Source organism: Aythya fuligula, chromosome 1, assembly GCF_009819795.1.
Source record: "Aythya fuligula isolate bAytFul2 chromosome 1, bAytFul2.pri, whole genome shotgun sequence".
NCBI classification, from domain to species: domain Eukaryota; kingdom Metazoa; phylum Chordata; class Aves; order Anseriformes; family Anatidae; genus Aythya; species Aythya fuligula.
In genome coordinates, this window is record NC_045559.1 from 97,029,172 (window position 1) to 97,044,887 (window position 15,716).

Below are 15,716 nucleotides of genomic sequence, written 5' to 3' on the forward strand. Positions count from 1 at the left end.
TGTGTGGCCTTGTCTGTGGCCTTAGTGCATTTTTCCTCAGGTAACTTTTTTCCTTTTGTGCAAACAGAGGTGCTTGCTAAAGATGAGAAAGATGATAAAGCTGAAGAAGGGGAGGGGTTTTAGAAGATCTTCCTATAACTTCAGGAAAGCAGAATGACATGAATAAATGAGAAAGATTTATCTAACGTTGTACATCTCTTGTGCCGCAGCTTTTCTTTTGTCTTTTTTCTTGGCTTACATCTGCGATAAAAAAGCTGATAGATTTCAGTGGCTGCTGTTGCAAAAGGATTGCTGAGAATGATAATTCAAAATCCTCTGCACCCCATCTGTTTCATGTTGGAAACAGGAATAAAGATTTTATTAGCTTCTCATATTTTTTGGACCTAACTCCAATCCCTCCTCCCATCTTCTTTCCTCACGTTCTTTCCAACACCAACCAGCTCTGTGGCTAATTTCTGGCTAGACCAAGGCAGTGTGCTCATCCCCTTCCAAGCTCATCCCTCTTCTGCAGCTTGCTCAGATGGATGGCTATGCTGGCAGGACACCCATGTGTTGCACTGGCCAGCCCCTTGTCGATCAGATGCTGATGTGAAGCTGATCTGATGCTTTCCCAGGGAAGTACATCTCCTTTCTACATGTCGCCCAAGAGCTGTCAGTTCCTGCTCCCCACAAGGGGACCTGGACTTGCTGTCCCCTCTCTGCTGATGGGTCGCAGGGGAGTGGAAGGGTCCCCATCACTCTCTCCCCCCAAAAAGATACATCTGTCCTGGAAGGGAAGGTGGCACGTGGTGTGGATGCTGGAACTGAACTCTTCACATGAATATGGAAGAGGACAAGGGCACCGGCTGGCCCTCCAGCTGGGTAGGCAGACCTTGAGGGCATGCACATTGGTGTACATTTTCCTTGTCACTGCAGATTTCCCAGTCCTGATAAAAAGCAGCCTGTCAGAGGGTATTTCTGTCCGTGCTTTCTGTGCCTGTGTGAGAAACGAGAAGTGCTAGAGTGAGAGGGGGAGGAGGGCACGAGGGCTGTGCAGGCACAGCCCACGACCGCTTGCTTATAGCAGACCATCCTTCCACCTGCCAGGAGCTGTCATTAGACAAGGCAGCACTGGCTTTTTGGACCCTGAAAATGAACTTCAGGAGGATTTTCCTAGTCAAGTGCTTGCTGCTTTGGTTTCCCAATGTAAAAGGTAAGCCTTCATTAAGTTTTTGCTTTCTCAGGCTGGTGTTGTTAAAGTTGCATTTTAAACTATTTACAACTTGGTGGGATGTTACTGATAAGAAACTAGTTCCACTTTCTTAGTGGGTGAGGTGTTTGGGCACATTTGGATTATTGCTATTATTACTTGATTTAATTTTCAGCCACGGTGAGGAGGGTAGGACCTGAGTTTCCTATTTCAATTATATTAATAAGCTGTAAACAGTTCTGGTTTTAAGTTAATGAGCTTTAATTTGACACATGTATAATGAGAAATGTCAGCATGCAGTTTTCTCTTTGCCCTCAAGGTAGCTTGTACTACATTAGAGATCTAGTTCACAGTGTGTTGTGCAGAACCATTATCACATGTAATTACCTTTTCTTATCAAAGAAGAACAAATCTTTTTGAAAGTGCAAATTATATTCTTCCATAAATATTAACAGAAAAAGTGATAGATCCCCTTGTCAGCAGTGAGGCTGAAGGAGCCTGTTATGTGGAAACAGTAAGCAAATATGTACTTATATTTTGTATAATACTGCTCTCATTTTTTAAAACATTAATCTAAAAACTTAAGGTGTTAATGTGTAGGTTAGAGAAGGTTTTAAGAGGTGAAGACAACACAACCAGGCACGGATTTTTTTATTTTATTTTTTTTTCTGTTCATTTCACTGCAGATTGTTTAATTTTTTTTCCCTTCAGAACAAAATGAATAGGTAAATAAGGAATTTATTTTTGGTACATGATGTATAAAAGAATCTTCTCAAGCAGAAATAAAGTATATTTCCCTTGAATGGAAAACTGGTTTCAAATATACACGAAGCTGTAAAATAGAAGACTTCCTTACTTCTCTAAAGCTACTATTTTGAGCTTTTATTTGTAACTCTTTCTTGCAACTGCAAATGAGCTCTCTGCTGCCAGTTCTGATATTTCTGCCCGTTGAAGAACATTACAGTTGGCAATAGCAGAATTGATGTTTCCTTAGCTAAACAAAAAGCATTAGCAGAATTGATATTTCCTTAGCTGAACAAATTTTAATATCACACATGTGGAAGCCTCCACTTTTCATCAGCAAGTCTGAGTGTTGATGTGATTTCTGTAGAGATATGGCTAGGTGGTCAGTTCTCAGAGATTCCACTGAATTTTCCCTGAAAACGTAGATTTTTTTTCTTTACTTCTGGAGAGAAAGAAATAAATGCTAGTATCTGTTATGTACAGAAATCCTATTACTAACTCTAAATACCTGTTCATGACTGAGCAGAAATGAGTATTGAAATTCAGACATTTGATTATAACCTGTAGTGTCATCAAAGTGGAAACAAGCTGTTTCCAAGTCTGTGTGATAGCTTGATTTCAGAATATTTCATTAGAGACATCAAATACCTCAAAAAAAAATGCAATAGTGAACTAAGAGCCTCTCCTTAGACTGGGGGTGAAATGTAGGAAACACTTCAGTATTAATTTCCTTGTTGCAGAGGCACAATATTTTAATTCTTTGGTTATCTCCAACACTGTTAGCTTTGTGACACAGAAACCAGATTTCAATTTCTCCTCTGTCATAGAGTTTATCATTGTACTAGATACAAGGAATAAAAAATTATATGCTACAGCGAAGGAGTGTAATAAATGCGTAAATGCAGTTTTTCTGCCTGTGGGAAAAAGTGCTTGAAATCTATAAAATTAGAGCAGAATCGGCTCTGCCTGGTCATGTGAAAAGAAATCCCATCCTGCCTCTGCTTTATCCTATAAATTGAAAAGGAATGAATAGAGAATATAGAAGAAGACAAATGAAATAAGTTGCAGTTCTGAATTAACGTTGTTATTCATTAGCATACTCCATCCGACTCTTGTAAGCACTTCTGGTGTTTTTTTTATCTCCTAAAAATTTTCCACCCACACTTGGGATGGAGGCAGTGCCTGCATTGAAGTGACCTCCTGACAAAATGTGTGCTCAGAAGCCCCTGTTCACCAGAGCTGTGCCTTAAGGAGGCTGTGGAGCACCCTTGAGCGTAGAGGACATGAGACCCAGGCACAGCGGGAAGAGTATTTGATCTCCAGTGGCAGTAACGTGCTTAACATTCAACAGTCCTTGCTTTTTCTGAATATTGTCTTCATGAAAAGTGCTACCCAGTCCTGGCTGCACCTTTGTGATGTAGCCTCCTCTCACCTGTTTTGCAGAGGGCATCTGTGATCAAAGGGCACCTGTCAAGAGATTTTTTTTTTTTCCTTTGCTTGTCTCCCAGTATCTCCAGGGCCTGATAATTTTGCAGGCTGAGGTTAGCTGTTTTTCTCCCCCCTTACTTGTCTGCACCATGATGGTGTGCTACACACACCAGGTGGATGCGCTGCAGAGTGGCAGGGAGGGGGCACCAGGAACCAACAGCCCTGTGTCTTCCTCCAGTTCGGTGTCTTGCACTCACTGATCGACACAGGCACGTCTTTTAGACCACTGTTGTTATTATTATTGCTGTCACTGTTGCTGCTGAAGTGATCCCATGTTCCAGTTTGCGTTCTTGCTGTCTGCAGTAATGATTGCAGTGACAAGCGCTCTAAATGTCAGCCTGTGCCAAATGCTAAACCAAAGTGACCTTATCTTCAGGTAGGGTTAAGTCCATGGGCAGCCATGAAGCTCAGCATCTGAAATCACTCTGAATAAATCAGCCCAAGATTAGATAGCCTGCTTTTGAGAACTGTACCCTTTACTGCCTCATGTCTCAGGTTTAAGCTGGGTGCTGAAATTTAGCTAATGAACGATCAAGAAGAATTTTGGAGCAGGAGAAGAAAATGTAAGTAACAGAGAGGCTTAGGGAACTCAGAGTAGAAATGAAAACCTTTTGGGTCACCGTTGTGGCTGGTGAACAGGACAGCAGTGGCTGTTCAAGACTTGCTGATGGGCTGGTTGTGCTTCCCTTCAAAGGTGCCGATACCAGAACGATTTACGTGGTAGTGAATGGGTCAGCTTTTCTCAACATCATGACTACTGAGACTGTGCATGAGGCAACATGGTCAAGAAATGATCAGAGGTTACTTCAGATAAAAAATAAGAAAATTAAGTATTACACAGACAGTAAAGGCTGCAGGTGTAACGTACTCTCCGATGGGACTCTACAAATACAGAATGTGGTGAAAGAGGACAGCGGCATGTACACAGTGCTTGTTTACCACGAAGATGGAAAACTGAAGGCAGAAGAAAAAACAAAACTCATTGTTCAGGGTGAGTTTTTACTTTCCCCATAGCATTCCCAGCCACAGATGAAAAAGACCTGGTGTTCCCGCACCCTCATACAACCTTTCCTGCTCATTGCCCCATTTCTGTTTCGGGAGGGCTCCTGTGAGATGTCCGTCTTTGCTCCTTTCTATTACTCCTGTTGATTCCCTCTGGTCCCCTGTTGCTTTCTGGCTCCTCTCTTTGTCAGCCACCTGATCTCTCCATGTGCGCAGGCAGCACTAAAAGCCTGTAGATAGGCAATAGGAGACCATACTCTTCTTTTTTCTTTTTCTTTTCTTTTTTTTTTTTTTTTTTTTTTTTTTTTTATTTCTATTTTTTTTCTATTTTATTTCTCTTTTTTTTTTTCTTTTTTCTTTTTTTTCCCTCAAACACAAGAAACTCCAGCGGTCACATAACATGAGATGCACCGCAATAGGCAAGGATTTGAATCTGCAAGGGGAGACAACTCCTGCATCCCCATCCTCAGACAGCATAATGCAACAAATAAAAGCACCCTTAAGCCCACACCTAGGGAGTTCATCTGCATGGGTTCAAAGCATGAGGGCAGCCTCCAGTTCCGTGCTGTATCTTGTGCTGAGAGATGATAGTGGTAGCAGCCCAAGGTTTCTGAGATGAATAGGAAAGATGGGGATTGGTATTCTGCTCTTCAGTGGCTGCTATCACCTCTTCAGACTGCTAAGCCATAAGGCAAGATTATTTTTTTGTTGTTGTTGTTTTGTTTTGTTTTGTTTCCTAGCAAGTGGATTGTTTTTGCTCTGTTCTTCCTCAGCCAGCATGCTGACCTTTGCCAACCTCGAGTGTGTGGGCATCAGCTGGCACTACTGAAATTATGCCTTCACGAGGCAGCAGCAGCAAAGACAGCTGGAATGGCAGCCTTTTTGTGTAGTTTGAAGGCCCCGTGACTAACAAAAAGACTGCTGAGAAGTGAGGGTGTCTCACTACTTCGAAAACCATAATTGCAAACTGTCTGCAGATTCAGGAAGTTGTTGAGGCCTGAATCTACTTACTCATGCTTTAAGGCACTGAGCTGTCATTGGGGTTACCTGAGTTTAATTTTGGGTTAAGGCAATAAGTTGCAAGTTAGCTGTGTGCTGCATTAAGTCACCTACTGTGCAGCAGAAAGCTTGCCTTGCCTCTGGTACATAGTTTTGGAAGTAAAATCCTCTAGTAACTGTTGGGTGAGTCAATTGTCATCCAGTTTATACCTTGATATTAGTGTTGGAAAATAACTGTTCTATAACAGAAAAAAAATATGTTTAGGTGATGACATCATCACCCAACCCATCACCAGAACCTGGACTCTGGTGTTTCACACTGGGACATTCTGCTGAAAGATAACTTACAGCTTGCAGAAGAGGAGCTTAATGAGGAAAAGGACGCTGCCTTTCCTTCTCAGTGTGAAACTAGACATCATTTGCTATGAGCAGCTCTTAATGGCTTTAAAATTTATGCTCTCCATAGCTTACACTGCCTACAGCTATAGATGAGCCTGGTGTGTAGTTGTTTGCCTCGTTTAAAAGGTAGAAATTGAACTTTTTCCATCTGATGCCCCTGCCAGTTGTCCCTGGTTGAGCAAAAGTCCTGAAAGGCTTTTCTGCTTCAATCAGTGTCACCAGTGACAGAGAATCTGGAACTGAAACATAACTCGTTGCTTGCAGGACAAGGAGAGACAGATATTGGTTCTCTCTGTCATATTGCCTTGTTGAGAGCTAAGAGTGGTCTGTTTTGTTTTGTGATTTCTGTTCTGATGGGTTTTCATGCTGTGGCTGTCATGCAAGCTGAGTGCCTTTGGTGATACATAAAGCACCGTAAGCAGCTGTTTGTTCTGCCTTAGAGGAAATCTCTCCTGATGGGTACAGGCAGATCAGAGCTCACTTAATTTGCACCAAAACACTGAAGCAGGAGCTGCAGAGGGCTGATTCCAGTCCCCCCCATTCACCTCCTTTTCCTTCTTTCCCTACACTCGCTGAGCTGGCCGTGAGCCAGGCTGGGCCTGGAAGTCATCCAGCCACATTGGTGCTCTGCTTTGCTGAAACGCTCTCAGATGGCTTCCAGATCTTGGCAGAGCTCCACAACCATGGCTCCTCCCTTCCACCCCCAAATCACTCGAGTAAGCTTTAGCATCCCTTCAGGTTGCACAGTATATGGTTAACTACCTGGAGTTAAAGTGCCCTTACGATGTGAACTATTCTGAAGAGGAACTGGGGATAAAACTCAGGTTTTAAATTGTGGGTAATGCTGCAGTGAAAACGGGTACAGGAGAAGGTAGAGTGTAGAGTGTAGGTGCTCTTGCTGAAATAATCATGCCTTGTTTAAGGAAGAGACACTTTATAGAGTAGTGAGAAGGGAATAGAAGGAGACAAAAAAAGATCAGAAGTGTGTTAGAACACATGTAGACTAATATACTGCATTTTGGTTATCATTGCTGTGTTGCTTCTGCAGTAGAGGTCTAATTTGCTCTTTATTCTTCTCTGGTCTCATTAGCTGGTGTTACTCCCTCACTGCTTGTTGGTGGCTAATTTATTGTCCTGCTTAATAATGGAGATTTTCAAAAGGAGAAACCTTGTCAGACCTGCCTGTCCCCTCTCTTGTTTTTCAGAGCCCGTCCCTCAGCCAATCATCTACGCTGAATGCATTAATAAAACCACAGCTGTGAAATGTGAAGTGAAGCAGGCGACTAAGAACCAAACATTTACGGTAGAAGTGGTTTATGATAAAATTAAAAAAAGTAATTCAACAAGGGTGGAATTTACTACAACCCATTCTGGGATGTTCAGATGTACTGTCAAGAATGAAGTCAGCGAAAAAACAACCGAGAAACAAGTCAAGTGCTCAGGTAGAAAATCCATTTTTACTACAATCTGTTGGTTTGACCTAGAGGGCTTGATGTAGTTGCACATATCTGCAGGATTGTTCCAGGTACCAGAAATATCAATGGTTCCCTGTACCCAATATCATGAGTCTAGAGCCACTGCTGGGTTTTTATTGCATGCATTGCATGCTGGGTTTTTATCTGTCTGCAACAGGCAGAAATCACTCCTCTCATTTTAATACTTCTTTATTCCTTTAAAACAAGTGGTACTTCCCAAATGATTACCGTGAAAGAGGTGATTTCAGTAAGATAGTATAAAACTACCCAAGCTACTACAACATAAATTAACAGCTTGTTTTGGGAAATGTGGCATGGGATCTTCTCCATATGTATATGAAGCCATGGCATTGACTTCAGGGGATTTGCTCTTGATTTACACCTTCATGGTGGGAAAATTTGTTGCAAGTTCTTTTTCTCCTCTCCATGCCTACAAAGGTGGTGGTTGTCTGCTATCTGTGGGTGTGCTTGGGTGCTCTCACAAGGGGAAAAATAAGCTCATTGGGCTCCCTGCTTGGCCAAAAAATCAGGAAGGAGGTTTTGGAGAAGTTAGCTGAGCTTTGGGGCCACATGACTCAGATAAGCATGGCTCACATATACCATGGATTTCCTTACTCATTTGAAGTTTCACCTTCCTCAAACACCGTCACAGCAAGAGAACTGTGGGAAATGTATTTTAAATGGGCAGAATCATGCTGAAAATGATTAGATAGGCAAAAGTAGTTATACCCTTCCCTCCCTGCCTCAGTAAAAGTGTTTTGAGAGTTAAGGTGAAAACAAGGGACAGATCATACCAGTGTAACACCACATACATGGTGCTCAGTTCTAAGCTGAGATATCCAGTGCAGCACCGGGGAAAAGTCCTTGAATTTGATGATCTTGGACTCATCCCTCCCAACTGGCAGCACTGAACTTGAAGCACTCACTGGCTCTGCTGCAGCTAGTGGAGCATGGGGACTCATGGTAGCTGGTGTAGTGTTTCCAATGTCCTGCTATTTCTGCCACAGCAAATTTCAGAAAAGTCCAAAGTTCAGCCCACAGTGTGAGAAGAGAAGGAGCAAATCCTTGAGGTACAGGCCTCACTAAAGTGACACCAAGGTGTACCGTGGCTGAGTGAAGGAGAAATAGCAGAGGAACAGGGTGGGCCTGGGCAGCCCAGGGAATGAGCCAAGCTAGCACAGGCCTGCCTGCAGTGCTGGTGTAGGCATTATCCATCAGCCAGATGCTTCCATCTAGTGGGTAATCCTTGAGAAGAAGTGCTCCTTTTGCACAGGGTGAGACAGTTTGTTTTTCTGTCAAATAATTAATGGAGAAAGAAAATGTTTGCTATGCTGGTCTTGAAGGTACTCATTTGTGCAACACTGATAAAGTAACATAACCATTTATTTCTACCCTTCCTACACAAACTAAAACGTTCTCAGACCTTTCAGTGTGATGGCAGTACATGAATAGCTCCATAGTAGATTTAAAAATCCCTAAAATTTCAGTCAAATCTTATTCCAACCCTGCTGCCATTCTTGAATATCTTGTCCTGAATTTGAGGTCTATCACCTTGAATATTGACCTTCAGTGGACAAGGCATACTTCAGATGGGATTGAGTTCATCTAACTTTATATAAGCATAGCTTTTTGTCAGTCTGCTTGGGCTCAGCCTTATAGTCAACTGGGATAAACAGACCTTGGAAAGGCAAAACACATCTCAGTGCAACATTGGCAGCTGAAGCAGGTGAGATGAACTAAGTCACTGAGCGTGCTTGTTTCTCTCCATTACAGTCCAGACTGGTGCAGGTCTTCATACTGTAGATAAATGTCTTGACTTCAGCCTTGTGACTCATGCCCTCTGTGTGCATGTCTGGTGTACGTTATGGGTGGTACCAGTAATGCCTCCTCTTTCGGAGTTTTGTCTCCCAGGGAGCAAAGGAAGGTGCACTTCTTTTGGGTACTTCAGCTCTGTAGTGCCTGTGCTCAAGCACAAACACCAAATGCCAGGAGAGCAGTCCAAACAGGAGGTAGCAAAGGAAGGCAAAATTCCAACAAACCTTATTTGGCCAAAGTAAGGAAGGCTCACATAAATCTTTGTCCACCAATCAAACCAAACCCTTGTTTTGAGGCTGTAGGATATTTGGTTATTTTTTTTTTTCCCATCTTCACTATCTTTTAATTTGCATAGAGCCAAAACTTGAAGCAGAAGTACCAAAATGCTATGCAGCAAGCTGATCTCAGTGTTTCCAGCTCGGTAGGAAGTACATAGAAAAAGTTTATTTCTGTTGGATGCTGAGCACTGCCTGGATGCTTGTTGTCCTTAAAAGGGTCCCTTGAAGGAGCAGACTATTTGTATTAATTTAAATAAGAGGAGCTGACGCATGAGTGCTCTGGTTTCAATTTGCTGCAAAGAAAGTTTCCAGAGCATTCTCCAACACTGTGTCCTTCACAATGAGGACCAGTAACTTTCTGCTCTGTACAGAGAAAGGGTAAAGGGTGGGTTCTTCCACTGGGGCTGCCTTTATAGTCAATGGGAGAAAAATACAGAATTCTAGGTAGGCATTATGCAAGTTATTTCTTTTTCTCTAACAACCTCTTTCTTTCTTTTAACTAGGCCAGCTGGACTTCTATCTTATCATAAGCATAGCAGGAGGCGCAATTTTGTTTGTCTCTTTTGTGATTTTGCTTATTTTCTGCATCAGGAAGAAAAAAACAGAAAGGCTTGAAGATGATGGTAAGTGTTTAAAGGCTTTATGTTACTCTCCAGGCACCTAAAATCTTCAGGCTTCCTACTGATTGCACCCCTGTGGGCAGGAGCATGCTGTTTGCCATAGCTTGAGCAAGAGCCCAATTTTCACATGCAGTGAATCTCAGCAGATCAGCTGCTATTGTCAGTCTTGGTTTCCCAGGATGTGCTTGGAACAAAAGACCTTTTGGTCTCAAACACTTCTGTTTATCTGTGGGAGAAGAATGGCTCCCCTAAATCTCAGCCCAGACCACCTGTCATGAACATCCATGGGGCTAAACATACAATTAGATACTCCGTCAGCAGATTTTTTTTCCAGTAAATTTATATAGTGTAAAATTAGGATCTTTGAAATCATTAGTCACATTTAGAAACACTGTACATAGTGGAAAGGGGCAAGAAGAGCTCAGCTTTTCCATGAGTTTCCTCAGGCATCTTCTGGTGCCGGTTCTCTCTACAAAGCAATGTTGTTGGAGGCCTATCAACACTGGAGGCCCAACATGGGGCACTTTATTAAAGACACCATGCTTTCAGAGTGGGCAGAGACTTCATCTGTCCAAAATTCAAGCTTCTTTAAGGCCACAAGAAATATGCTGATGGAGTCGTCTCTCAGCATGGACTCAGTGTTGATGGAGAGGTTTCTTTGAATTACAGCTCGTGTGCTGTCCCTATTTTGTGTGGGCAGAGGACACTGAGCTGCCACTCAGGAAGAGTTGGCTGGCCCACCCAGAAGAGGAAGCTGAAGTTATGAGGAGGTCACCCAGCAGCCAGGGGAGCCCCTTGGTGTTGCAGGCTTGTTTTCAAGTCCTGCACCCACATACTGTGTCAGGCTTCCTGTGTGGTCTTCAATAGCAGCTAGTCTCTGCATGAGTCAGTGCTCAGGCTACAAAATGGTAGAAAAGACTCCTTTGTACACCACAGCAGTCTTTGTCAAGGTGAAGAGGGCAACATTTGCAAGAAACTCCAGCTGATACCTCGAAGGTGCTTGTGGTCAGGCTGACAGCAGGTCTGAGAATGGCCTTTCCCATGGCCGAGGGTATGACATTAGTGCTGTAACTCACCATGGCCCTCTCACTTCACCTGGTCACAAAAGACAGGCAGGTGCTTTCCCTGTTCTCTGGGAGAGCTCACAGCAGTGCAACCACAGGATATCATCTCAGAAGGCTTGGCATAAGCTGTGAGCACGATGCCAGTGTGAGCGTAGCCATCAGAGTGTTATTTTACATTATGGCTGTTCTTGTTTGAGTGGGATAAATTACTCCCTCAACTGTGCGGTGACAGCATCTCCTAAGTTCTTGGGTCTGGATTTAAAAAAAAAAAAAAAAAAAAAAAAAAGATGTCTGGGAGAATGAGAACTAAAATAAGAAGGTGAACAGCCTCTTTGAAACAGTTTGGTGTGTGTTTAAAGACATTTCAGTGCCCCAAGAGGTAAATCCCTCAGTCCCTAAGCTAAGATGACTGACATTTCAGAAATGACAAGTTAATGATCAGCTGGCATGTATTTAATTCTTCTACATGTTGGGAAATTAATTCTGGCAATTACCAAGTGCCTGGAAATCTTCATGGCAATCCCACACAGACAGTGGCAGGGCAGAGTGCTTTTATGTTGCGTACTGTAAGTGCATCTCAATTTCCATTCAGTGGTCTGTCTTCAAAAGATGACAGAGTAGCTCAGGCTGTGGGTGTCCCTTGGTGGATGACCAGCACAGAGGGGGCAGAGCTACCTCAAATGTCCCCAGGCACCTTGACCTCAGCTGGGCAACTGAAAAGCTTTCAGCTTTGCCTGGGGTGCATGGGTGACGGTGATTTTGTTTGTTCCACTGAAGCAGCAGGACAATCTGAGAGTGACAGCGGCCTTCCAGGTAAGACCAATATCTGGCTTTTTCTTCCCTGAGCTTTTTCCTCTCCCTCGCTGACTTAAATAACAGCATTGCCTTCTGCTTAGACCTGAGTAGGTGCCTGACTGCTGGGGTCTCCTGTCGTTGCAGATGAGGAGAGGACGATGCAGATTCGCAAGGTGGAGACTGAGATGGCGGTGCGGGAGCTCCCTCGTCCGCCGGCCAACCCTACCCCCCGGCAGGTGCGCGTGCAGCAGAGGCCTCTGCCACAGCCCCAGGGGCAGCAGCAAGCCGTGCCTCCGTGGCCCAGGCCGCGTACCCAGCCGCGGACTCCAAACCAACTGAGAGAGAAACCTTGAGCATCTGGCCTCGGAGGGATGGAGCTCTCTCTGCTCCACGACTCGCCAGAAGAAGGAAGTTGGCAGTTGTCAGGGAACCCTCGCACCCAGGCTTGTTTAATGCTCAGCTATGAAGCACTAGCTTTTGTTGCATAAAATTAGAGAGAACACCAAATAGCTGGAGATGGAGAGTCACGGTGGAGGACATTGAAGGGGCCTAATCCCTGGAGCCATGTTAATTCAACTGAGACTTGACACCAGTGTCTTTCTGTGGCTCACTTGTTTTTACTGCACCTTGTTGTAGTCTTGCTTTTTGGATGGATTATCTCAAGAAGAAGCTAGAGCCCTAGGGAGACAACACTGGCTTATGGATCTCACATGGTTCTGTCTCGTAGCTTTCTGTTCTCCTGCCATGCATTGGGACAGCCCTCTGGTTTCAGCATCGAATGCATGATCTCCTGGACAGAAAAATAAGTTGTACATAATCAGTCGCTTGTCTGATGTTGAAAGAATTGTGTTGTCCAAAGCAAAGAAGAAAACACTGAAGCCTGAAGCATGTATGTGGGAAAAGTAGGGAAGGAGTAAACCCTTTACTTTCTCTACCATATTTAGAACAAGAAATTACATGCTTAAATTGCAGAAAGATATAGGTTGGATTTTTTTTTTCCAACAGACAAACAAACATGGAGACAAATTTCTGGGAGAGTATCGCCAACACTTGGGGTTTCAGAGGATGGATTAGACAACAACCTGCAAGGTACCCTCATCTGCTGAGGGCCAGGGGAACATACTGCATGGCTTCCACAAGGACTGCTTCAGCTGTTTTCTGTGACTTCTTGCTGGCAAATAAAATGAAACTATACTCCCTACGTGCATAACCAGGTGCTTGCAGAGAATTGTTGAGAGATCTCCCAAAGGGAGAGGTGTGTATCCAGACTGCAATAACTGCTCCTACATCACTCCACGTGATGGACAAATGCTGCTTACTCCTCTGGTCCTTGGAAATGTTCATAACTGCCTCTGTTGGACAGCTAAGGAGCAGGGAGAGGACATACCTCAGAGCTATGTCTGAATGGATAAATGAGCCCATTTGGTGTAACCTGCAGCATAGGTGGAGAAAGGGAGAGCTACCAGAGCCACAGAGCATGAACCATCTGGCCAGCATTCTGTTGCAATAGGTAGAACATGTCGTACGTCTTTCAGGGTTGGTTATTCTGCGCGCATCATGGGAGTGAAAACAGCCATCCTTTGTTTCTCCTCAGAAATGTGACTATTTTTATATTCTGGCATAAGGGCAGAGAAGAAACTTGTCAAAGAGAAGGAGGTATTTGCCTCATCCAGAGCTCAGTCACTTTGCTCGAACTCCAGTCATGGACACAGTGTTGGAAGTGCCACTTGTTCTTGCTTTAGCTTTCTGCAGCTTGTTTTAGGGTTTCTACTTATTTAAAGTTGCATTCAGTAAACATTTCATGGCTAATTTTGTAATACAAGCTATGTCCCTGTAGTGAATGAATAAAGAGAAGAGTGTGTGGTGAGTATTTCAGTTCATACCTGTGCTGCAATTCCAGTATCTGGATCTCACTTTGCTACAGAGGAGACAGGAAAAATGTTCTGGTCGCTGAACCACAGAAACTTGGATGCAGGAGGTGTTGCAGAGATCATCAGTAGGCACTGGTCATCATGTGGGTACCTGCAGCTGGTGGGATTAGGTCAGCATGGGTGAGCACAGCCACTGTGCCTGCCTGCCTGGTGTGGCCAGAGCTTTCCTTGTGCCCTCTCCAGAGCGAGCAGCCAGACTGGGACTGCTCTGGTTAGGGTAGTGCTGGTCCTTCCTGGGAGAGAGGGGGGCTACTGGGGCCTGGTGGGGAAGATGGGCTCCTCCTGGGACTCCACTGCCACCGAACAGTGCTGTCAGTGCCATGGGCTTAACAGAGCTGCAGGAGCACTTTGGAGATGCTCCTTCCCCATGGCTGGGGCTTGGTGAACTTCTGGCATGTGCCTTCCTCTTAGAGAGCTGCTTATGTCAAGGGACCTCAGTCTGTGATTTACTTGGTGGGGGTCTGCAGCTGGTTGCCTTGTGCCAGGTGTCTCCATCACCCAGGGGCAGTCGTGCAGAGCCTGGCTCCCAGCCGAACCGCTGTGCTGGCAGCTCTGCAAACCCTGCCGGCTGCACTTTCAGCATGGTGGCAGTGCTGTAGCCACTCTCCTGCCCTGCCACTGACCCCTCTATGAAGTGCCTCGACAGCACATGCCCTCTGCTTGATCCCTGTTGCTGCAATCTGTGCCCTGCTCCTGGCTGCAGCAGCCGCTCCTGGGGTTGGTTTTGGGTCCTTGCTCTCCCCTTCAGCTGAAGAAGCTTTTCTGCTGTTGGTTGCAAACTGGGTCCAACCCCACCCTTGAGGCCAGACTGGAGACCACGCTGTGAACCATGAAACCTCAGTGTCTCAGCTATTGTAAGGCTGAGCACACCCAAAATCTGCCTTTGGTTCCTGTTCCTGGGGGCAGGGCTGCCAGCAGATGCCCACAGTAGCAGGCATGGGTGCACTGGGGAGGTGCACATTTCAACCCACTGGGGTCTCCTCTGGCTCCTTCTCCATCGCTTTCTCTCTGAGGTGACAAGGGGCTCCAAGCTGAGTTAAAAAAGCTGAATATAGCCATGTTGGGTGGAGTTGTATGAAAATGTGGGCACCTTCAGGAAGATGCAGGGAAATGAGTGCAGAATACTAAGTCTGACAGGAGTCTCGTCAGGGCAATGCTTATATTTGCTTCTCTTACCTGTTCTTTGGTAGTGACTCTTGCTTTTGTGATATGTTTGTTTCAATGTGCTGCAACAGATTATTTGTACGTACAGGGTATTTATACATTCCTGAGTTCTGCTTGATGCCTACAAGAAGTCAGCAATTTGTGTGTGTGTGTCATGGAGCATTCAAATCTTAGTGTTTTTTTTTATGCTGTAGAGGATGTTTCAGTTCTGGAAAATGAGCCAACATTAAGACCTAAGAAATAACAGGAAGTGCTCAGCTCTAATGATACTTGCTGCAACCTTTCCTGGTTCTTCTTTCATAGACAAATCTATCAGTGAGTCACATCAGATGAAGTGTTTTTCTCCATTCCTGCCATGCAGGATGGGACAAAAGAGGGTTGATATGCTGAGCTGCACTCTACAAGGACGCTGGCTTGTCCTTCCATTCAAGAGATGCAACACATGCAGGAGGCAGCTTTGGTTGGTGATGGATAGCAAGACCTAGCACTGAAGGAATGGGAGGAAAAGTGCAACGCTATGATCAGAGCAGGGCGGTTGGGCAGTCATCATACTGTACTCCAGCAGCTCTCACCTGTTGTGCGGTCTGAGTAGACACCCGAAAAGCAGTGGTTTTCTTTTGGGTCTTCTGTACTATTCATAGGCCACTTGACATCAGCAGCACTTGCTGCCTAAACTTGGGCTTTCTGGTGAAACATACAAGACCTGCTTGTAACCTCAGCCAGGCATTAATCAGTCTAGAGAGCTCTTGCTCC

General features: G+C 44.6%; 1 protein-coding gene across 1 annotated transcript; it reads left to right on the plus strand.

Moving 5' to 3' along the window:
• The first annotated feature begins 1,095 nt into the window (after positions 1 to 1,095).
• CD2 (CD2 molecule) lies at positions 1,096 to 13,725 on the plus strand. The gene is made up of 5 exons (XM_032198625.1): positions 1,096 to 1,192; positions 4,116 to 4,412; positions 7,027 to 7,263; positions 9,893 to 10,012; positions 12,013 to 13,725. The coding sequence occupies exons 1-5, from the start codon at positions 1,132 to 1,134 to the stop codon at positions 12,219 to 12,221; spliced, it is 924 nt and encodes a 307-aa protein (XP_032054516.1). The 5' UTR covers positions 1,096 to 1,131; the 3' UTR covers positions 12,222 to 13,725.
• Positions 13,726 to 15,716: the final 1,991 nt, after the last annotated feature.